Below are 24,560 nucleotides of genomic sequence, written 5' to 3' on the forward strand. Positions count from 1 at the left end.
GAAATGAAAAAACCTTCCATGTTCCTGGATTGGAAGGATTAACATTATAAAAAGGCAATACTGCCCAAAGCTATCTATAAATTCAATACAATACCCATCAAAACCCCAACACTCTTCAATGACACAAAAGAAGCAACCCAAAAATTCATATGGAATAACAGAAGACCCTGAATAGCAAAAACAATCCTGCTCCTATCTGCCAAATCCTGGTATGACAGGATTTTACCTCCATGCCTGCCTGGCTGGGGAATAATTTTTAAAAAGAAATACAAGTATAACAAAATTTTAACATTCAAATGCTGTCCTAGAGGCAAGCATTTCCCTGGTATGTAGGAGATGTACTATTAATAATTATAGTAAAAGCATGTACAAAGAAATGCCAGGCCAGGCACCAGAGAGCCTCCTAGCTACTCAGGAGGCCCAGATCTGAGGATTGTGGTTCAAAGCCAGCCTAGGCAGGTAAGTCCATGAGACTTATCTCCAATAAACTACTAAGCAAAAGCCAGATGTGGTGCTGTGGCCCAAGTAGTAGAGCACCAATGGTGAACAAAAAGAAGCTCAGGAACAGTGCCCGGCCTCTTAAGTTCAAGCCTAGGACCAGCACAAAGAAAAAATTTTTAAGGATAATTTGCATTAAATTTTAAATTAAGGAATAAAACTAATAGAAGAATGACAGGAAATTAATATGGTCCTGCCAAAAGAAGTAACTGAGCTGGCCGTATCCATCCCACAGAACTCTACCCTGATCATCAAGTCCATAGATTGTGTGAATTTCTGGCTACTATATACCCTTCTATCTTTATAATCTCGTATCCTAATTATTTTTTGTTAAGAAAAACGAACCGGAAATAGCCATTATTCTTCTCTTTCCAAATGTCATTCATTTAACCAGTAATTTTCCCGGCATTTATTAAGTACCTGCTATGTGCCAGGTCACAACAGCTATGGAAGACACAGAAGATCTTATGACACAGCTGACATCACCACTGCCTGTTTCACAGAAAGCTCTTTCTCTAGGCCTCCAGGGTCCCAGCATCATTTCTAGAAAACTCACAAGAATATTCACCCAACTACTTTGGGGAAATCTGACGTACCCATGGACCACAGGAGTGATTTTTTTTTTCCTGTTCTTGCTGTTGTTTATATTTTGGCTTTTTGAGACAGCATTTCTCTATGTAGCCCAACTTGTCCTTGAATTCATGATCCTCCTGCCTTGGCTGTCTAAGTGCTGGGATTACTGGTATTGCTCTACCATGCCCAGCTAAATGGTGACTGAGACCTTAACAGCCAGTATTTCCATCACTACCATTTTCCTGTGACTACTTCTTCCCTATAAGTACCTAGCAGGTAAGAATTTTACTCATTTCTATACCTTTATCACCTAAAACCTAATACACAGCCAGCTGGCACCCAATAAATGTTCTCAAGGAGGAAGAAATGAATGAATATATAATATGCAACTCAGAGAATGTTTTAGTAAGTTGAGAATCTACTAAAAACACCTGCCTTGGGAATAAAAAAAGGAAAGAAAGGAATTTAATCTATTAGAATGCACTGAAAACAATATAAATAAATAAGAAAATTAAAAATAAGAAAATAAGAAAAGTAAGCCAATTTAAAGAAAAGAGTAGCCCAAAAAGCTTATATGCCCTTTCACCGATGCCTCAAACCCCTCCTCTATATTTTTCTACAACTCCAATTGTCCAGATTTACTAGATTTAATTCAAATAAACACAGAAACTGTAAACTTTATCAAGCAGCAAATACTTGTGACAAATGTTGCTCCTTTGGGTTCTCCAGCATAGTAGAGTCATCCCCTCCCCCCCCCACATCATCACTCTCTTCACAAACACATCACTCCAACCTCAGATTCCTGTCAAACCCACTCAGATTTTTTAACTCAAAAATACCAACTTAAGACTCTTTCAACACCATAAAAATTTATGAAATCACAGCTTTGATTCAGTAATTACACCTTTTAAATACACCTCAAGTAAATATTTAACTACGAAAGTAAAAAGTGTTTACCTGTGAATCATTTCAAATTCTCTCAGGTGAGTAAGTAAACCAGGTGCCACTCAGTGTGACCTGTGGGGGCCAAAGTCCTAAATAACTCAATTTGTCACCTTCTCTACTTCTGGGGCATTTCCCTTTCCACTTAGGGTTCTGTGCATGATCCATGCCCTTACTAGGCTCTCTGAATCTACTTGCTATTGAGGTAAATGCTATGGGTCTTTAACTTTGATGTTTAACTATCATGAACAATAAAGAAGAGTAACATTTACAAAAAAGGGAAATGACTTAATCACCTTCTGGTCTCTCTGACAAAGCTTGATGGTTTCATTTTGTATACTTGGGTTGTTAATTTGACAACAATAAGATAAGAATTTTTCTCTTCTGATGATGCTCTTAAAAATATTTTAATGTGCTTAAACTTTTAAGTGTTACTAAAAACATAAAAAGTAGTATAAATCATACTCCTGTAGAAAACTCAATTTACCTGAAGTACATATTTGCACAATGGCATATCAATATAAACCAAAGCATTAATATTTTAGATTAAAATAGTATCAAGGAAGCAAAGTTCATTTATACATACAGCAATTACAAAAATAAGATCCTGACTGGAGGTCAGGAATGAACTCTGAGAGGCAGACAAAGGTATCTGAGGAATACAACAGTAAGATCCCGAGGTGTACTTGACCATATATGACCCAGAGCTAGAGCTAAGGAAGCCAACAACCCCCCCCCAAAAAAAAAGTGTGCCAATAGGCACAAATCAAAAACAGACCCACACCAGACATCAGTGCTACCTATAATCCTAGCTACTTAGATCTAAGGCTTAGATCTAAGGATCACAGTTTGAAGTCAGCTCAGGAAGGAAAGTCTGTAAGACTCTTACCTGCAATTAACCACAAAAAGCTGGAAGTGGGGCTGTGGCTCAAGTGGTAAAGTGCCAGCCTTGGGCACAAAAGCTCAAGGACAGCATCCAGAACTTGAATTCAAGCATCAGGACTGGCAAAAGAGAGAGACAGAGACAGAGAGGAGAGATGGAGAGACAGACAGACAGACAGACAGACTACAATGTCTGTTGTTCCTCAATAAACAACCAGGACTGGGAAGGTGGCTCAGTAGTAGAGCCTTGCATGCATGAGGCCCTGGGTTCTATTCCTCAGCACCACATAAGCAGGAAAAACCAGAGTGGCACTGTGGCTCAAGTGGTAGAGCACTACTAGCTTTGAGCTGTAGAGCTTAGGAACAGCACCCAGGCCTTGAGTTCAAGCCCCAGGACTGACAAAATAAAAATAAGGGTGTAACAATGCTAGATAGGAAATGGACTCATTACCTTGCTCATGTAACTGTAACCCCTCTGTAAAGTATCTTTACAATAAAAAATATGTATTAAGAAAAAAAATAAAATATGAATAAGTAAATTTAAAGAATAATAAAAAATAAAAATAAACAACCAGGGGAAAAGACAGCTTAGAAAGACAGAAAACTTCTGGACAAAAACTCCTGGACGCTACTCAAAGGCTACAGAAAAATTATGTTACCACCTCCTTCCACGCCAGTGAAGGCCAAAGGGAAAGGCTCTTTGTTAAGACAGTCAGAGAGGAAAAAGGAGAAAACCAAGACTCTCATTCCTGCTGGCCAGTAACAAGGCCTCAGTCCCCACATTGTCAATGAAAATCATATCAGGAGCCTAGAATTAAACTCCCATGATCAGTGATAAAGATCGTCTTCCTATCTGACTGACATGTCAAAGAAGGCCAAGTAGAAACCCAAGGAGCTAGAACTCCCACCCCTATCTCCAAGAAAAGGCACCCAGCCCCCTCAGGTTACAAGAGAGTCCAAATAGGGGCCCTACACTGCTATCTCCACCTGTTAAAACCAGGCAGCACACTTCCATTCTACTAAGACAGTGCTAGAGAAAGCCACACTAAAACAGAGTTTACATAAAAACATTTCTTATGATATAATTGAAAAGGCACAGGTTTTGATCAAAACTCAATCATTACACCAAGAAACAGGAAGATCTCAAACTGAATTAAAACAACAATCAGCAGATGCCAAGATCAAGATGACAGTAATGTCAGAATTATCTGACAAAAGCTTTCAGAGGAGACATAGTAAAAATGGTCTGGCAGTAATTACAGGCAGGCCTGAAACAAATGGAAAGATAAATGGCCACAGCAAGGGAAAAAACTTCTCTGCAAAGAAATTGAACATCAAAAAAAATTTTTTAGAAGTAATGAAATAACCAAAACAGAAAACCCAGCAGATCAACAGCTGGATAGGAGAGAAGAAATGATCAACTGTAACGTACAGGAGAGATTCGCCTAGGTTTTTTTGTTTGTTTGTTTGTTTTTCCACCATGCCCAGAATTTCACTTCCTTCCCATAGGGAGTCCAGACCCCTTCCTGCATTTTTCTTGTCCTGATACTTCCTCCTTCAATTTTCAATATGAAAGTTTCTCTCAGTCAGGAGAATCTGCTGTCTCCACACTTCTATAATAGGTACAAGTTGTGTACCTCAGAGTTTATGCCATTTTTGTATACACACACACACACACACACACACAACAATTCCCTTCTACCAATTGCTTTTCCACCCAGCAAAAGTCTCTATCCACACCCACTTCCTGCACAAAGCTATCTATGTCAATGATTAGAATGTTCCCATTTCTCTGAACACAAAACTAAGTATCATCTGCTCTGTTCACCTTGCTTACCACAGCTTCATTGAGAACTAATAATATTTAATAACACTTCCACCTAATTATTGCTTTCTATAGCTTTCCTCCCCGGTAAAAATACATCTCTATGCTAAAACAATCTTACCTGTAGTTAATGCAAGGATCAAAAATTCTTGTTTTCCACTTGTTTCTCTCTATATATAGTCTTACAATGAGTGGAAAGTTAGTAAGCGAATGTAACAGACTAGGATACAGACTGAAATCTTCAAATTACATTTCGTGTAGACATACAATTAAAGAAAAACTATGCCTGTAATTGTTTAGAAATAATAATTTTAAATTACTATCATCTTTGACTAATACTTGTCCTACACTACAATATGATCTGTATCTTGAGAAATAAAGGTTAAGTTTTAGCAGTCCTTAAATTATATCTTATGGAATATAAAATGCTTTGGAGACCTCTTGTGGTTAACTTAAGAATAAAAAAATTATATTAAAACCTAACACTTCAGGATATTCTGTAATTCTAAGCCATTCATAGGCCCTTCCTCAAATAACTTTAACACAGTCATCTCTGAAATCAATAAAATATAACCTATCAACTGTTAACTGAAAAAAATTACTATTTTTACCTTGAGGTGTTCTGCTGGGGAAAAAAGAAAAGATGTTCTGAGACACAAAATAACTACCAATGTTGAAAACAAACAAGAAGATATTGACAAAAGCAAACAACATTTGTACTTGAAAATTAAGTGCTATCATGCTTACTGGCAGTAAATATGGAACAGAATTGTGGAACACTATACTATTCATACCTAATAAAGACATTCTCAATGCCCCTGGATAAATTGTTTTTTGTTTTTTTGGGTCTGGTCGTGGAGCCTGAACTCTGGGCTTGGGCGCTGTCCCTCAGCTCTTCAGCTCAAGGCTAGCGCTCTACCACTTGAGCCACAGCACCACTTCCGGCTTTTTTCTTTTTGCTTATGTGGTGCTGAGTTACATCTCAGGTTGATAAAGGTTATAGCTTAATGGATATTAAAGTGGAACCACCATCATTCAAGAGAAAAATTAAGGTAAGACCTCTACTCACCCGGTAAAATAAAGTACATTAAAAAGTAAACACTAAAAATAAGTATTTCAAATTGCTGATAAACTCATTAAACAGCTTCCCATAGATATAAATTAGCTGTAGATACTCCACAGAAATAAAAGTATAAAAAAATACATTAAAGAAAAATAAATGGACTAAAATTTGGATGAACATACAAAATCCTTTAGAATGGAAAGAGACCTTTTTAAGTATAAAATAATGGAATATTACCAGAAACCTGAAAGATTTAATAGATCCAGACAATCTACTAAAAGCACATAGAAATAAACACATTGAAACTTAATTTTAAAAAGGCACTTGTTGCATGGTAAGTAGATGCCTATCTATAATCCTAGCACTCGAGAAGTCACAGCAGGACGATCTGAAATTTGATGTCAGTCTGGGCTAGACAGCAAAATCTGCCTTAAAAAATGATTTTAAAATTTTTTAAATAGAGTCAATATTTTTAATGTTATAAGAAGAAACACCTGGGGCTGGGAAGGTGGCTCAATGGTAGAGCACGTGCCTTGCAATGCATGAGGCCCTGGGTTCAATTCCTCAGCACCACATAAGCAAAAAGAAAAAAGCCGGAAGTGGTGCTGTGGCTCAAGTGGTAGAGCGCTAGCCTTGAGCTGAAGAGCTGAGGGACAGCGCCCAAGCCCAGAGTTCAGGCTCCACGACCAGACCCAAAAAAACAAAAATAGCATACACTGTGATCAAGTTGGGTTCATCTCAGAAATATAAGGATGGTTCAATATATGCAAGCTAACAAATACAATGCAGTCTTTAAATAGAAGCAGAGACAAAAATCACATGATCATCTCAATAGATGCAGATGGTCTTTTGACAAAATTCAACATCTCTTCATGATAAAAATTTCATGATCCCTAAAGATACTAGCAATAGAAGCAACATACCTCACCATAAGTAAGCCTAGATATAATAAACCTATAGACAACATTATACTAAATGGGTAAAAGCTGAAAGCATTTCCTCTAAATTCAAGAACAAGAGTACCTACCCTCTCCACTCTTATTCAGTATAGTGCTTGAATATCTAGCCAAAGCAATAAGGCAAGAGAATGTAGTAAAAGGGAGTCAAATAGAAAAAAAAATGTACAAAAAGAAAACTTACAAAGAAATTATCTCTATATATAGATGATATGATCCTATACCCTGAAGACTAAACCAAAAAGGGCTGGGAAGGTGGCTCAGTGGTAGAGCGCTTGCCTTGCATGCATGAGGCCCTGGGTTCCATTCCTCAGTACCACATAAGCAGAAGAAAAAAAAAGCCGGAAGTGGCACTGTGGCTCAAGTGGTAGAGTGCTAGCCTTGAGCTGAAGAGCTGACGGACAGAGTTCAGGCCCCACAACCAGACCCAAAAAAAAAAAGGCAAGACTAAACCAAAAACTCAGATCTGATAAATTCCCTCAACAAAGCTGTAGGATACAAAGTCAGCATACAACAATTGGTAGCTTTTCTATATACAAATAGTGAAGATGTTGACCAAAGAAATTATAAACAATCCCATTCACAATAGATAAATTGAGAGAGAGAGAGAGAAAAAAATGTGCTTTCACCAAGGAGATTAAAGAACTCTACAATAATAACTGAAACACTAAAGAAACTGCTAACACAGAAGATGAAAAGACCGCACATGGTCATAGACTCATGAAATTAATAGTAAAGGTGATTACCAAAAGCAATATACAAATTCAATGTAATTTCTATCAAAAGTCAAATGATACCATTCACAGAAAGAAAAAAATTTGCTAAAATTCATATGGAAGCACAAAGACTCCGAAGAGCCAAAGCAATCCTGAACAAAAAGAGTATTCTGGAGGTATCACAATTTCAGATTTCAAATTATACTATAGAGCCATAGTAACATAATCAGTATGGAATTGGCACAAACATAAACACATGTACCAATGTATCAAAATCAAGAACAGAAATAAACACACATAGCTACAGGTGTAGGATTCTTCACAAAGAGGCTCAAAATATATGTTAAAGAAAACACAGCCTCTTTAAGCAACAAATAGTATGTGTGTGTATGAAATTTTTAAGCCAAAAAAAAAGTATTCAAGTGATTTTGCAACATGAATCCAAGTTTAAAAATGAAAAAAGTGACAAATGAATAAAGAAATACTATGTAAAATATAGCTATCTCTAGGTTACAGAATTGGATTTATTTTATCTTTATTTTTATAACTCTTAACCTCTCCTAAATGAACATATATTAGCATTATCATCAGAAAGACAAGTTACAAAAGGTACTCAGAATTTAAATTTAAATGCAAATAAACACTTTTAGGTCTAAGTAAAAACATGTGGAATTTCACTTAATAATTTAGTCTAAATTTCTAAGTGATGTTTCAAACTAAATAAAATTCTTATAGGATTCCCTACCTGATCTAAAGTCCCAAATCCTTACTCGACACAGTGTTCTTCACTCAAGCTCTAGTCTACTATGTGAGTCTCACTCCAGGTAAAAGACTAGCCCCTTCCCAACAGTGCACACTCACACTGGACACTGAATATGTGAATCCAGTCAGGTACATGCACCTTTACTTATCCTACTGGATTGAAAACCCAAATTCATAACTACAACTTCTTCCTCTATAGGCCAGTACCTAGCACACTACTTCATAAGTAAGTAATATGACATAAACCTAGTAAATAAAACTACTGAACACAGGCCTGAAGGAAGATTTATAGCACGAAGTATTTTCAAATTACATAAACCTTCTAAGAAAGAAACAATAAATATTTCCAAAAAACTTAGGTAAATTGTGAATAATATGACTAAATAATATCTTAAGGTCCTTTAAAGATCAGTATCTAGACACAGAAATAAAACTATATACTTATAGTTATCTGATATTTGATAAGGGAGCCAAAGACATACAGTGGGGGAAAAAATAGCCTCTTCGATAGTTGTATTGGGAAAACTAGGCATCCACATGCAGGAAACTAAAAGTGGATCTGTGTTTGTCACCATGCACTAACATCAATTCAAAGTGGATCAAAGACCTCAACGTCAGACCTGAAACTTTGAAACTACTGCAAGAGAGATTAGGAGAAACATTAGAACTTGTAGGTATAGGTATAAACTCCTTTAAATAGAGTCCCAGGGGCACCACAGATAGGAGAGACTTGACAAGTGGGATTACATCAAAATGAGAAGTTTCTGGACAGCTAAGGACAGAGTTACTAAACTAGAAAGACATTCAACAAACTAGGAGAGATCTTTACCAGCAGACAAAGGCCTAATATCCACTATATACAAGAAGCTCAAGAAACTAACCCCTCCCAATCTAATAAACCAATCATTAAATGGGCAAGAGAGCTAAGGACAGACTTCTCAGAAGAAGAAGAAAGAATGGCAAAGAAACACATAAGGAAATGCTCATCATCCATGGAAATACAAATCAAAACAACTCTGGGATTCCATCACACCCCAGTTAGATTGACCAACAGTATGAATTTCAACAACACATGTTGGTGAGGATGCGGGGGAAATGCACAGATGGTGGGAATGTAAACTAGTACAACCATTCTAAACAGCTGTCTGGAGGTTCCTCAAAAAACTAAACATAGATTGAACCATACCATTCCTGGGCATCTACCCTGACCATCACAATATGATGCAGGATATGTTAAAGACACCTGCACATCCATGTTCATTCACACACTACTTACTAAAGCCCAGACCAATAACCAGCCCAGATACCACACAATATATAAGTGAATCCAAAAAATGTGGTACCTATACAAAACGGAATTTTAAACAGCCATTAGAAAGAATAAAATAATGTCCTTTGCAGGGAAATGGATGGAAGTAGAACAAATCATGTGAAGTGGGTAAGCCAAGCTCAGAGATAAATGGCTCAAGTTCTCTGATATGTGCAAATTAGATCTAAAATACACTGGGTTATGATAAATTTTACAGGATTCTAGATACAATGAGACCAAAAGAGGATAGACACTCTTCACAGAGAAACACAATGGCTCAATGTCTAGGTGCCTCTTCATATTTTATATAAAATAATACACATGTCAAAACAAACCCCAAGATATGGAACCAAGATCTCTTTTTTATTTTTATTTTTTGATGATTCTGTCTTCTTTTTCTCTTTGTATGGTGTTTTCACATGCATATCTTCTGGAGAGTGGGAGGAGGGCACAGAACTCAAGGGAAAAAGGGTAAAAAAGTGCAGCAGGGAAGCTCACTAGACATTGATGAAAGTGAACCATACAACTCGTGGATAGAGATAGGAGGGAGGGAGTGGGAGAGAGTGAGGAACAGAAGACACTGTTCAAAAGGAAATATACTCCTAACCTGACTCATATAATTGTAATCCCTGTGTACATCACCTTTATAATCATAATAATAATGAAATGTTAATTTTTAAAAACAAAATAAAAAATCAGCTTTTATAAACACTACATTAAAGTGACAATGTGGGTCATTTTAATTCCCACTGTTGACATATAAGTTTCATAAATAAAAAACTATTTTAACAACTTTCATAGGTATCAGTTTGGGAATTCATCTAGTTTGGGAATCATCACACCTCCCCAGCTTACCTAACAGCAGTGGCTCGGTGGATGAGTGTCTCTGTCTGCTCTGACAAGTCTGACGGAAGCAGCAGCTCCACAGGCTGCAGGCTGGATATGCGAGTCTCCAGCTCTGATCGCGAAGCGGAGTCCTGGAAGCTATCAAACACAATCTCACCTGTAGCAGGCTGCACTCCCTGAAAACAGATACAAACATAACATCACAGAAAACAGACATTTTTTGAATGACAGCTGGAAAGATTTGTAAAGCCAATCTGCTCACTGGTCCATACTACATTTTCTAAAGTGTTTAAAGACCTGTCTGCTTTTCAATACTCTTATGAGTCAGGTACACAGAGATCTAAAATACACTGTGGAACTTTCCAGAGATACCTAAGTATAGTCCTGAAGGTAACTAATACGCCTGGCGGAACAACTATGACATGTCACCCTAATGGGCCTCAGTTTCTTCTTCCACAAAGAGAAAAAAAAGCAGCTGCTTTCTAACCGGGCTGTTGTAAGGCTCAAGTCAAAAGAATAAAGGTGAATATCCCATAAATAAGGCACTGCACAAATAGCAATTATGATCACAAAGGAACACAGTCCTAACCACCTGACCACCAAAATAATAGTAAGCACACTTAACTATATCTCTAATATGTAAAAAGTAAAATTATAAAAAGCCGGGGGTGGGAGAACGCAGTCATAACATTTGATGCATATCCTATGAAAGCAGGAAAACTGGGGGTGAGTCGGGATGAGAGGGATGGCAGAGAATGAAGAATGAAGAAGCTGGGCACCAGTGGCTCACGCCTGTCATCCTAGCTACTCTGGAGGCTGAGATCTGAGGATCATAGTTCAAAGCCAGCAGACAAATGGAGGTACAGTTCAAGTTTCTAGCCTTGAACAAGAAAGCTAAGGGAGAGTGGAAGGCTCATCTAAGTCCCAGTACAAGCACAACAATAACAAAAAAAAGAAAGAAAGAAAGAAACTACTTAGCTAAGGTCTCTGAGTGATAAAGAACACAACAGTCTGTTTTAGCCAATTATCATTATCCCTTAAGGATCCCTTCCTCTGAATCTCTGGACAGAATAGTCCCATGATCTTCCATGTTTAATTTCTATCCCATAGAAGGTATCTATAAAACCTTTGCTAGCCATGCGGTAAATAGTGTTTTATTATTCTACCTATACACTGTCTACATATCTGTGTTTTAATACATCTCCCTTCAACTCTTAAAATTCTAGAGAACATGGATTGAAATTATCTGGATCTTCTATAGCTCCAAGGAGCCATATGAAAAAACTGTAACTAGTGATTTAACAGGTAATATTATAATGAGAAAAACAGTTTCCTAGAACAATTCCTATAAAGCACACCTCATTAGATATCTCATACACATTTTTGTTACTTTTTTTGGTAAAGCACATAACGAGAAAAACATTTTCAGTATATTAAGAAATATGTAGCTATCCTGTTTTATATTTGTGAAAACATCAAATAGTTACAATAATTTAAAACACATACACATAAACATACATATCGTCAGGTGCCAGTGGCTCATGCCTATAGTCCTAACTACTCAGAAGCTGAGATCTGAGGACTTCAGTTCAAAGCCAGCCTGGCCAAGAAAGTCCATGAGATCCTTATCCACAATAACCTACCAAAAAAGAAGGTGGAGCTGTGCTTCCACTGCAGAACACTAGCCTTGAGCAACAGAAGCTAAGGAACAATAATTCCCAGGCAGTACACACACACACACACACACACACACACACACACACGATATATCATCAGATTAACCTATGAGGAGACTCTTTTATATCAAACTGCACACATACTCATGAAACTTTTCCAAAGTGACTCATTTTTATCAAGTTTACTAATACCTTTAACATATTCATTCCTCACTTACAAAGTACTTACCACAATGCCAAAAATGACATTCCCCTTTTTTTTGTCCTTAATATTCTCCTTATCTTCATAGATGCACAGAAGATAATTAGTGGAAGTGTCAGTCATTATCTCATCAACATTCACAGTGTCATCTAGCTTGACCAGAGGATTCACATGTAGTACAGGTTAAAGAAAAACACATGCTAAATTTTAACCTTTATTATTCTGAGGTATGTTCCTCCCATTCCATTTCTTTAAAGCATTTGTCATGAAAGCATGTTGGCTGTTGTATCTATTGAAATGATCGTGGGATTTTTGTCCTTGAATCTATTTATTTGCTAGATTCTATTTGCAGTCATAGTATATTGAATTATTCTTGTATCCCAGGAATAAACCCAACTTTTAAATGTGGTGTTAACATATATATATATATAATATTACATATTATATTTATATGTATTATATATTACAAAATACATTATGTATTATAAAATGTAGTGTTTGTATATTATATATATAAGCCAAAGCAATTAATTCACACTCAAATACTGCAAATTAATTTCATTCATTAAAGTGCCTAAAGCAACAAAAGAGCAAAAAATTGGGAATTAAGGATATGATAAAAAGTAAGATGCAGGCAGGCATCGGTGGCTCATGCCTATAATCCTAGCTACTCAGGAGGCTGAGATCTGAGGATCCTGGTTCAAAGCCAGCCCAGGCAGGAAAGTCCTTAGTCCATGAGACTCTTATCTCCAATTAACCACCAGAAAACAGGAAGTAGCACTGTGGCTCAGGTGGTAGAGTACTCCCCTTGAGCTGAATTGCTGAGGGATAGTGCCCAGGCCCAGAGTTCAAGACTCATGACCAACCAAAAAAAAAAAAAAGTAAGATGCATACATATGTATGTGCACACATGTATGAAACAAGTCCATTACTCAAATTCTCAGGAATAACAGCTCACTCTGGCATAAAGAATCAGCTTGGCATAAAGAACTTGGACATCAGAAATGGAAGCAAAAGGGAAGCAAGGAAAGGGATAGACTTCAAATAAGAGACTCAAGCTCAGACAAAAGAAAAATCAAGTTTGCCAGGTACTTACATAGGTAAAATCAATATAGGACTATTAGTAGTTTGAGTGTGCGCTGAGTGATAGCTATTTAGGTTTACTTTTCTCTTTGTTTTTTTTGGGGGGCGGGGTGGGAGGTTTACTGGGAATTGAACTCAGGGGCTTGCTAGGTAGGCACTCTCCTACTTGAGCTTCTCTGCTAGTCTCTTCTTACATTAAATTTTTTTAAATTATTTTAAGCTCACTTTATGTCTGGGTCTACTTGCACTGAAATCTTCCCACTTTGTTCATCCCTGAATCACAGGGATGAGAGAAACATACTACCACCCGAGCCATTGACTTTGTCCTAGAGCTGGGATGAAAGAAACCCACTAATCCACTCAGTCATTAAGCAAGATGAAGTCCCAAAAACTCACTCTTTGATTTTTTTGCCCAGGCTAACCTCAAATCTCAAACACCAACTGAGCCTCCCAAGCAGCTAGGATTAAAGGCTTGAGCCACTGTACTATCTAGGCACTTAATAGAAAACATCCTTAGAATCTGAATAGAAGCTAACCAAGTTTCTTAGTTAGCTAATTTGCAATAAGCCATAAGAAATAACTTTCTTTCACAGGGTATCTTTTAAGGCTGATGCATTTAAAATAGCATAATGAGCCAGGCACTGGTGGCTCATGCCTGTAATCCTACCTACTCAGGAGGCTGAGATCTGAGGATCTCGGTTCAAAGCCAGCCCGGCCAGGAAAAGCCATGAAACTCTGATCTCCAATAAACCAACAGAAAACCGGAAGTGGCGCTGTAGCTCAATTGAGAGTACTAGCCTTGAGCTGAAGAGCTGAGGGACAGTGCCCAGACCCACAGTTCAAGCTTCATGAATAAAATAAAATAAATAAATAAAATAGCATAATGAAACTCTTTTTTACAACTCATATAGGTTAATAAAAAATGTAAAAAAAAACCTATTAGCTATAAAAAGAGTTTCATTATGTTATTTTAAAAACTGGGTGTGGAGGTACACACCTGGAATCCCAGATACTCAGGAAGCAGAGCAGGAGAATTCCAAGTTCAAGGCCAATCTGGGCTACACAGAAACTCTACCTCAAAAGGAAAAGAAAAAAAAACTAATAAAATTGATAATGGTTAACAATTAAATTATATTTGGAACACAATGAATTTATGAATGGTGATAAATCTGAAGGCAGCCACTGAGTAAGAACTCTAGGGTTTCTTCAAGATAAGAAAGCTATACCCACAATCTTTTTTCCAAAGTAGCAAAATTTATTTATAAAGCTAATAAAAAAAAATTCTAACTTATAAGCATTTAACAGACTCCTAATTTTGCAGTTTTCTTTTCACATGAAGTAAAAGCTATTTTCTAGTTCCCATTTTAGGAAGATCCTGAGGAGCTTATAGGCCTTAAACAGGTAACCATGACCCACAATGATACCAGGGAAGATATTTCAAACAGCTCTAGTCTGCCATCACCTTTTACCAGGCTCGCTCTTCCTTGTTCTTGGGATATGATGAGCTCTCCTTTTACTATGACATTTAAAAATCAGTATTTCCAGCCATCTTCAATCCTTGTAGATGTTCAGTAGAAGAAAGGGGCTAATCACTAACCATGGACTGAAGCCGCCATTCCATTACCACCTCAAAATTTTCCCACTGAAAGAACAATATTTTTTTTTAATCTATCATCTAAAAACAGAGCCCTTGGGACTCGATAAATGGGACTACCCTAAAATAAAAGGTTTCTGCACAGATAAAGAAATAGCAACCAAACTAGAAAGAAAGCCAACTAATTGGGAAAAAAAATTTACCAGCAATATATCAGACAAGGGTCTAATATCCATTATATACAGGGAACTCAAGAAACGAATCCCTCCCAAATCTAACAAAGCAATCATTAAATGGGCAAGGGAGCAAAAGAGATATTTCTCAGAAGAGATAAAAATAGTAAAGAAGGAAGTGGCGCTGTGGCTCAAGTGGTAGAGCCCTCGCCTTGAGTTGAAGAGCCGAGGGACAGCGCCCACCCCAGAATTCAAGACCCATGATCGGCCAAAAAAAAAAAAAAAGAAAGAAAGAAAGAAAAGAAAAATGGTAAAGAAACACATGAGAAAATGTTCATCATCCCTGGCTGTAAAGGAAATGCAAACAACATATAACAAAGGGGCCCATCAGCTGCACTGGACATAGAAGAAAAAGAACTAAGCAACCCCAAAGACAGTGATGGGAAGGGAGAAATGAGAGGGAAAGAGGGAATAGCCTACACTAAGCAAAAGGAAAGAAAAGTAAACTCACCTGATATGGAAGAAATAACTGTATTGTCAAAGCTCATAGAATTCACAAACTTTATAGACCCTAATAATGACAATTTGCCTTGTGAAGGTTAAAATGTGTTTGTGACTTTAACTAAATATCACTATACCACAAAACTGTGAAATTTATGTAATCACCTAATCTCAATTTTAAAAAAAAAGAAAAGTAGATGGCTTAGGAGCGATGGGTGACAATGTTGTCAGACACCTTGTATTTATATACTGTTTGTAGAATGGGAACTTTTTTGTACAAGTATTTAAAGATAATAATAATAACAAATGTTTTTTTAAAAAAACAGAGCTCTTGGAATATATAAGCGAAAGAAAATCAGATTCTAAAAGGATATCTTCTCCAATGAGTGTAGATTTTGTATAAAGAGCAGTCAATTTCCGGGCAAAGAGTGAACTTTTGTTGTCTCCAACAGCTTTCAATGCTGCCGTTTCAGTTTGCTTCACAACTCCCACCTTCAACAAAATAAGAAATATTTGATAGCAAATATGATGAAAGCCACTTAAAATTTTACTTTATAATGTTTAAAAAATAATTTAGAAACATTTAAGGCAAATATTTGTCCACAGGGTCCAGGTGAAATATTTAAGTAAAAAAAAAGTCACAAGTTGGGCACCCAGTAGCTCACATCTATAATCCTAGCTACTCAGAAGGCTGAGATCTAAGGATTGTGGTCTGACGCCAACACAGGCAGGATAGTCCATTAGCTCCAATTAAATATCAAAAAGCCAGAAGTAGAGCTGTGATTCAAGTGGAAGCCTTGATGATCAAAAAAGCTCAGAGACAGTGCCAAGGTCCTGAGTTCAAGCCACAAGACTGATTAAAGAAACGAAAAAAAAATAATAAGGAATAACAAGAAGCTAACACATGTGAACAGATCACTAAGAAACACTCTGATTCTGAGTTTAAAAATTCTAGGACCAGGTTGGTGGCATATATCTATAATCCCAGCACTCAGGATGCTGAGGGAGAAGGATTTCAAGTAATCAGGCCAGCCTGGGGTACAGAATGAGTTGTGAGGAAAGCTTCAATTACATAACAAGACCTGTTTCAAAAAGAAAAAATAAAATTCTACTACAAATACTAAACAATGTTTTTAAACATCAAGGTATAATGCTAATAATTATGACACACTTTTATTTCTCAAATTGCCAAATTCTAAAACCAAGTAACCTCTGCCTACCACCTTATCAGACATGTTCTCTGTCTAGAAGAAACCCTAATTCCCATGCCCCACAAGTGAAAGCCAAAACAAACCTTGTATCCTTTGGCCACAAGGCGGCGAACATGAACAAACAATCTGTGGGTAGGTATACTCGCTGTCATAAAATTGTGATCTAAATGACAATAAATATTCAGCTCCCGGGCAGCAATCTAAAACAAATTAAATATAAAATATCAATAACTTTCCACTTCCAGAATCCTTATTAAGTGGTCTGGGTTTTTTGTTAAAAAATCATCAAAGGTATACACATACAATTTCTATACTTGCTGCTGTACTATAAAAGTTATAAAGACATTCCCTGCATAGACACTGATGGCTCATTTGTTTTTGGCAAGTCCAACAGATTGACTTCAAAACCAACATTGATATCTCTGAACAACTCAGAAAAACATGCCAAGTCTTCTTCTATGTACTCAGATGTACCAAAACTTTAGTGTTGAGCTTTCCCTTCATAAGGACTATTCAATTTGAACAACATGAAGATGTAATAGAATAAGAACTTGTCATGCAAATAACTGACAATCAAAAGATACTACAGCACACACACAAATGATGAGTTCACTTGGATAGGAAATTCAGAAATCATGAGAAAAAGAGAACCCCTTGGTCTTACTAGCTAACTAATGATGTATGGTTGACAGAAATAAAGAAGCAGGAAACTGCATCTGATTCCTAGCTTTCTTTTAGAAAACACCGTAGCATCAGTACTACCCTCCAGAGGCACAGACTCTCACTCCAACAATCTTATTTCCCGACCCCCACTTTCCATCTGGACTATAGTAAGTCCATTCCTGAAGGGTAAGGAAACATCTGTCTTTACTATAGTCAGACTTAAATTTACCATTTAACCTCCCCATTTCCCAGATGATGCCAACTACATATCTGATCCTCTCCTCAGAAAACATGACTGATGCTATTTTAGTCAGTCATCACATGAAACACAGCACATTCCTTGGAGAACACCACTGTCCTGCCATTACAGGATTCAGAAAACTGAGAAAAAGTTGGTTAAGTCTTCACTACCCATCTCTGAGGCAATATATATGCTACCATACTTCTTTCTGATCAGGCTTGGAACTATGCAATCAGTATTTTCCCAAAGCTTGACCATTACACATGCAAATTCCCTTTTAATCCTCTTGACTGAAGCCTATATCAAACACTTCAAAATACAATACAGACCAACTTACACAAGATAGCAAGATTGCTGTCTTGCACAATATGAATGTATGAAATTTCAAATACCTGTTGATAGCTAGTCAAGTTAATGGGCTCATCCATTAAGAGGTAACTTTTCCTGGCTATGAAAATCCATAAATCAAAGGTAAAATGAGGAACATCCATATATCTCATATTTCTTGTCTGAATCTTCACCAGAAAACATACTGGCATGATCATGCTTCATTCATTCATTAATACATCCCACAAACTTGTGATAGATTAAAAATACTGGCCTAGCACCATTAGCATGAACAGCCCAACACCACCACCGTCATTTCTCTCCCGAGTCTAGCTCCTACCAAACTTGTTTATGCCCATTTTTTGTTTTCTACACTAAGTGACAGTATTTTTAAAGGATGACTGATCAAACTCACTTTTTTGTTTTCAGAAAATGAAACAGAAATGTTGAAAAATATTGATAGTTGGACAAGATAAACATGAACTAGGGCTGGAAAAATACTTACCTCTGCATCTTCCCCAAAGAACCTGTACTTATATCCACATTCCACACACAGAATTGCATCTTTATACTGCTGTTTCATCTCTATATACTGCAGTTCTAATGGCGTATAGGTGCTTTTAGATCGTTTGTTAAATGAAGCTTTTGGGATGTTTTCATGGCTCCCTTGTAATGGTCCAAATTGACTGTCCTGGCAACCAAAAGACTTAAATTTAAAAAGTAATAGCTGTAATAGTAGGTTCTCAAAGAGAAAAAAATGCAAATTGGTAAAAAGCTAACACCTGATAAACCCATGTGAAAGTTTTCTAGAAGCACATTCAGACAAGTTATTCCACAGGTTTAATTTTGCTTTCACAGTAAAAGTTTCTGTTTTAATTATAAGCCCCAAATAAACTATCACAATTTGAATAAATTTCCAAATTCTAGATATTTTAATGTCTTATATGCTTTGAGTGTTGCATATACTTTCATATATTTCTTCTTTAAGTTTACTTTATTACATTTATCAACAGTTCTTATTATTTCATGTGTAATGCATAAAAGATCAATGGGCACAAACAGAGAACAAAAGCACTTTTAGTAAGCATGTCAACATCTCGAAATTTCACTTCCTATTTTATAGTTCCAAGTCTATATCCATTTGTTTTACCCAAGATTTTGCTTAATATTTGCCAAGATTTCTACTGAAACACCTCAGAACCTCCACCTGTATGGCCCACGATGCCTTCCCATGCAAACCCTTTAAAATTAGGACTATGGGAAACTTGTACTTACGTAAGTATCAATTTTAAAAAAATATCCCCCAAGCCAGTGACTCCTAACCCAAGTAACATGTCAAAAACATTTAGGGGTCTTGTTACCTTTTGTTTGACTATAAGCCAATTCATCCCTACCATATATATACTAAATTAGAATCTGTAAGAATTTAAAAAAAGAAAGAAACTAAGAAAGAAAAGCTCCCTCCTTTTATTCAAATGATACTTAAGAACCTCCTATTCTGGTGTAGTTATATACATTTTTGGGGGAGGGGGTTGGAAGGTAATGCTTATCCTTAGGGCTTGAACTGAGGGCCTGGGTGCTGTCTATCAGCTTTTCTGCTCAAGGCTGGTACTCTATCACTTGAGCCACATCTCCACTTCTAGCTTTTTGGTAGTTAAATGAAAATAAAGATTCTCAGACTTTCACACAGACTGGCTTCCAACCAGACCTCAGCCTCCTTATAGGCATGAGCCACCAACTCCTGGCTTCAGTGACATACCTTTTGATTACTTTGTGACTTGGAATCTTCAGTAGAAATTGCACTCTTTGCACGCTGAAGACTGATGTCCTCAAAATCAGTACACTTTGGCAGAACTGCAAATCTCTCCCTGCATGGCTCTGTCTGGACTCTAATGTGAGGGAGGGCAGAATCACAGCTGAACTCTTTCAGTTTTTCCAGTGACTTTAAAAGGCTCCTGGTCCTCAGATGTCTCTTTGGTTCTTCAGAAACTACTGGAAATAAAAAATACTAATAGTATTTTGGTCCCATTAGGTTGATTTATATAACCAGCAAGAATTTGTTAAAAAGAGAAATCCTATTAAAACAATGAATTTAGACAGGTACAGTATATCACACCTACACTATAATCCCATCGTTCTGGAAGCTGAGGCAGGAAGCCACTGAGTTCAAGGTCAGCTTGATCTATATTGTTAGATACTGTCTCAAAAAGCTCAGAAAAAAAAAATGATGTTTACTACAATGTTACATTGTAATAAAGCAAAGAAATATATAACCTTGGGCTCATTAGCTTCTGAAACCCATTAAAAACTACAGTAGAATTTTGCATCTGCCTTTTTTATTTGGTTTTATATATTAAAGGCAGACAGGAAACTAGAGAGGTGACAACTGCAAATGAAATATCTGAAGTTAGAAAGGATAATGATAAGCAATCACAAATTTGGCACACCCAATGGAAGCAAAACCCTAAATCAGAAATTAAGCAAATCAAGAACTCATACTATTTACATATAAAATGCCCAATACTTTCAGGAATTAGTGAACCAAAATCTCTGGAAATAAAATAAAGAGAGTTTCTAAAATAAATAGGACTGGTACTAAGCAGTTTCAGCAATGACAGGAAGACTAAAGCAAGTAGATCCAGGCTTAGATGCATATCTAGGCAGAAAGTAAAGCCCTGTCTCAAAAACAACCAACAAAACAAACCACTGGAGGTGTAGCTTAGTGGCAAAATACCAAGAAATGCAAAATCCTGAGTTCAAACCTCAGTACTGCCAAAAAATAAAAACAACCCTGAGGACAAAAGTTGCGCTGTGATCATTTCTAAAAGTTAAAACTTTTCAAGGTTTAGATGGAAAACTCTTTTCAGATATACAACATATCAATTTTCCTGTGAGTCTTCTAGCTAGAAAAAGATATATAAAATCTTTTTTTCAAACAACAATGTAGCATGTTAATTTTGTTTAGTATCACTTTCTACTTTTTGAAATGTATATTGAATTAGTCTTTAAAAGTAATGGGGGGGGAAGGATTGGGTTGAGGGGTGGGGAGGATGATTGGAAGGGAAAACAAAGAAAGAGGTTACAATGCTTGGTAAGAAATGTACTCATTATCTTGCCCATGTAATTGTAACCCCTCTGTACAGTACTTTCACAATTAAAAAAAAAAGAGAGACAAATGACCACATTAAAAAAAAAAAAGGCAATACAGAAAAAAAGAGAAAAAAAAAAGCAATACAGTAAGTGTGTGTATTTCCCACCTGTGGATACAAAAAGATTCCCACACCCCTTGAGTGACTTTACTGCTACAAATTGATAGTTTGAACTCTGTACTGTCTCATGGCAGGATTCTGTAATTCTTTAAAGACTATCAGACTTGGTTCGGTCAGGCAGTTAAGCTTGCTTTGTTTTTACCATTAGTACAGGTTTTGAACTCAGGAATTTACACTTGCTAGGCAGGTGCACTCTCACTTGAGCCATGTCCCCAGCACTTTTTGCTACAGGTTATTTTTCAGGTAGGGCTTTTCATTTTTTCCAAGGACTGACATCAAACCATGATCCTCCTACCTTTGTCTTCCCACAGTTGGGATAAAGCATACCACCACTTCAGCTTTTTTGTTGAAATGGAGATTTCTTTTTGGGGGGTAGGGGGGATTGGTCTGGACTAGCCTCTAACTACCATCCTCCCAATTTCTCCCCCTGCCAAGTAGCTGGGATACAGGATGAGTCACCACCTCCAGACCATTAAATAAATACTTATTTATAATGTTTGGTTGTTTAAAGGATTGTTTCTAAACCTTGGTAGAGAGGTCTAAAGTAGCCTTTACTCTGGTAGGTTAGTCCATCCATAAGTCTGACCCTTTCGTGTGCTAGAAAGGAATGCCTGTGAGCAGCAGCACACCAAAATGGAGTATTTCCCCTGTGACACTGATAACATTCAGAACACAAAATGCAGTTGCAGAAGTGATGAGGCTTGAGAATTTATTATTCAACTGTCAGTATGCACCAGGCAACAATCTCAATACTTTACCTCTCTTCACCTTTGTTTTTAATACTTTAGATTCTAAATTTAATTTTATTTTAGAATCCGTATACATTTATTGTATGAGGGGGTTTAAATGTGGTATTTTCCTAAGTGTGAACAATTGATTCGGAACAAATTTACCTTTCCTGCTGGGATGGTGTTGGATGGAGGGGATGGTAAGGGACCATGAGAGAGGAGTGGAGAGTGATTCGAATATACTGTATATATGCATGGAAATGTCACAGTGAAATCTCCCTCTATATAGCTAAACTTATGCTAACAAAAAAATCAAGAAAAGGTCAAAAAGAACAGAAATGGAACTCCAGCAAGAATATCCATAATGTCTGAAATGAATGTCTCAATGAATAAGATTTTTAACAGACTTAGATGCTACAGAAAACCACTTAACTTGAAAATATGACAGTAGAATACCTCAAAAATGAAGGGCGCCACAATACTGTAAAATTTGGGAAATTATGTAATCACTTAATCACAATAAAAAAAAAAAAACAGAAAACTAGGAGTGGCGCTACGGCTCAAGTGGTAGAGCATGAGCCTTGAGCTGAATTGCTCAGGGACAGCTCCCAGGCCTAGAGCTCAAGCCCACGACTGACAAAAAATAAATAAATAAATAAAGAGAGAGAGATCTTTGATGCGATTATTTCTAACGTATTTATAAGATTATGTCTTTGTTGCTTTGTATGTCCCTCCCCCATGGTATAACCCCTGCTTTCACTGTATTTGATGTTGGTATATGTGGAGAAGAAGGGAAAAAACAAATGGTTAAAATAGGGATACAGGAGGACCCATTGCAACAATGAGATGTACAAGTCGTTATGTTGAAAAACAAACTTTACAACTTTGTTGGGGGGGAGGGGAGCAGAGGATGGGAAGGGGAAACAATGGAGGAGGCTACAATGCTTGATAAGAAATGTACTCATTATCTTGCCCATGTAATTGTAACCCCTCTGTACGGTATTTTCACAATAAAAAAAAATACGTTTATAAAAAAAGGAAGAAAGAAAGCCAGCAAAATGGCAACAAAATAATTATTCTATAAAAAAAATGAAGGGCGATGAGAAATAAGACTGGCAAACAAAAGAAAAGAGCCTCAATAACTTGACAGATCATATAAGTGGTTTAATACCCATCCAAGTAAGAAATGCTAAAAAGGGAAAGGAGAAGGCAGAAAAACATTTGAGAGAATACTGGCAAAGAAAAAACAAATCTTTTTAAATTTGTTAAGAACAATAATCCCACAGATCTAAGAACTTTTTAAGCAACTCCAGCCAGGATAAAAAAATTAAATATTTTTAAAAACTAAGCTCAAGTGCAGAAAAATCAATGTGCAAAACTCAATAATAAAGAAAAAACTCTTCTGCCCAGAAGAAAGAAAAATAGGAAAACTGTTCTTCTATAGCTAAAACAAAAACGTTAGCATGATGTCACATATGCTAATAGCTAAGACTCTTTGGCAGAAACCTTCCTTCTAGGAAGTGGCGCTGTAGCTCAAGTGGTAGAGCACTAGCCTTGAGCTGAAGAGCTGAGGGACAACGCCCAGGCTCAGAGTTCAAGCCCCACGACCAACAAAAAAAAAAAGGAAATCTTCCTTCTAAATTTATAAGCTTTCTGATACATACTTTGCCTTCCTTTCATGATTGCTCTTATTCCAAATATATATTTTAAGATCGTTTCCAATGTATATTCTACTTCATTTATTATCAATCCCTAAGTTTTCAAAATATATACTTAAATTCCTTTTCCAATGGATATATTTACTTCTAAGTACAAAAGTTTCCTTCTCCTAGGGATCTGAGGTATAAATAAAAAAATAACTTGCATATTAAAGATCTAAGAAAAGGTGAAATACTGCCTTGAAATAAAAAGGAATAAATGTAGCCAAATGACAGAGGTGGAAGGTAGAATGGTATATGCCAGAAGCTGTGGGTAGAGACTACAGAGTTCTTGTTTCATGGGTGCAGAGTTTTAGAACAGCAAGGCGAAGAGAGAGTGCTGGACATCAATAACAAGACTGTTTCATTTTATAAGAAGGATAAAAATGGCTAAAGGAAGTAATGGAGAAAGTTGGGATAACAAGCTAAATTGTAGAACTACCCCTAGCTTCCTACACACAACACCAGGACCTCCAGCATAAATAGATCTCACTCCATAAAGGAAGAAGACTCAATTATCCAAAAGCCAACCTCTTTCCCCTTGGAGAACACAAAAATATCAGTGCCATGACTGGGCTGAGAAGAATCATTACCCAGAACTCACCAGGACTGCCAGACATTACCAAGTCACTTCCTCCTTCCTGTTCCTGGGCTTTCTTTGTTTTCTTTTTAACAGGTCCATCATTCACCAGTGGTCTTTTTTTCCTTCTGTCAGTTTTTGTGGACTGCAACACAGAAGTTAGAAGAGTATGTTACCTCCATTCTGAGAATGCTTCACCATACATGAAGTAATTTAAACCTAACTTGTGAATAACAATAAGTA

At 36.8% G+C, this 24,560-nt stretch overlaps 1 protein-coding gene across 1 annotated transcript in view; it reads right to left on the reverse strand.

The window, feature by feature from the left end:
• The window catches only part of Msh3 (mutS homolog 3), a 154,410-nt gene that overhangs the window by 128,236 nt on the left and 1,614 nt on the right, over window positions 1-24,560 (reverse strand). The window contains exons 2-8 of the mRNA XM_013015813.1: window positions 24,342-24,462; window positions 19,803-20,035; window positions 18,549-18,734; window positions 16,896-17,012; window positions 15,976-16,093; window positions 12,278-12,423; window positions 10,382-10,548 (exon numbers count right to left, since the gene is read on the reverse strand). Coding sequence (XP_012871267.1) covers window positions 10,382-10,548; window positions 12,278-12,423; window positions 15,976-16,093; window positions 16,896-17,012; window positions 18,549-18,734; window positions 19,803-20,035; window positions 24,342-24,462 — 1,088 coding nt within the window. The remainder of the gene's footprint in view (window positions 1-10,381; window positions 10,549-12,277; window positions 12,424-15,975; window positions 16,094-16,895; window positions 17,013-18,548; window positions 18,735-19,802; window positions 20,036-24,341; window positions 24,463-24,560) is intronic.

The sequence above is a fragment of the Dipodomys ordii genome, unplaced genomic scaffold (assembly GCF_000151885.1).
Source record: "Dipodomys ordii isolate 6190 unplaced genomic scaffold, Dord_2.0 Scaffold28, whole genome shotgun sequence".
Lineage (NCBI taxonomy): Eukaryota > Metazoa > Chordata > Mammalia > Rodentia > Heteromyidae > Dipodomys > Dipodomys ordii.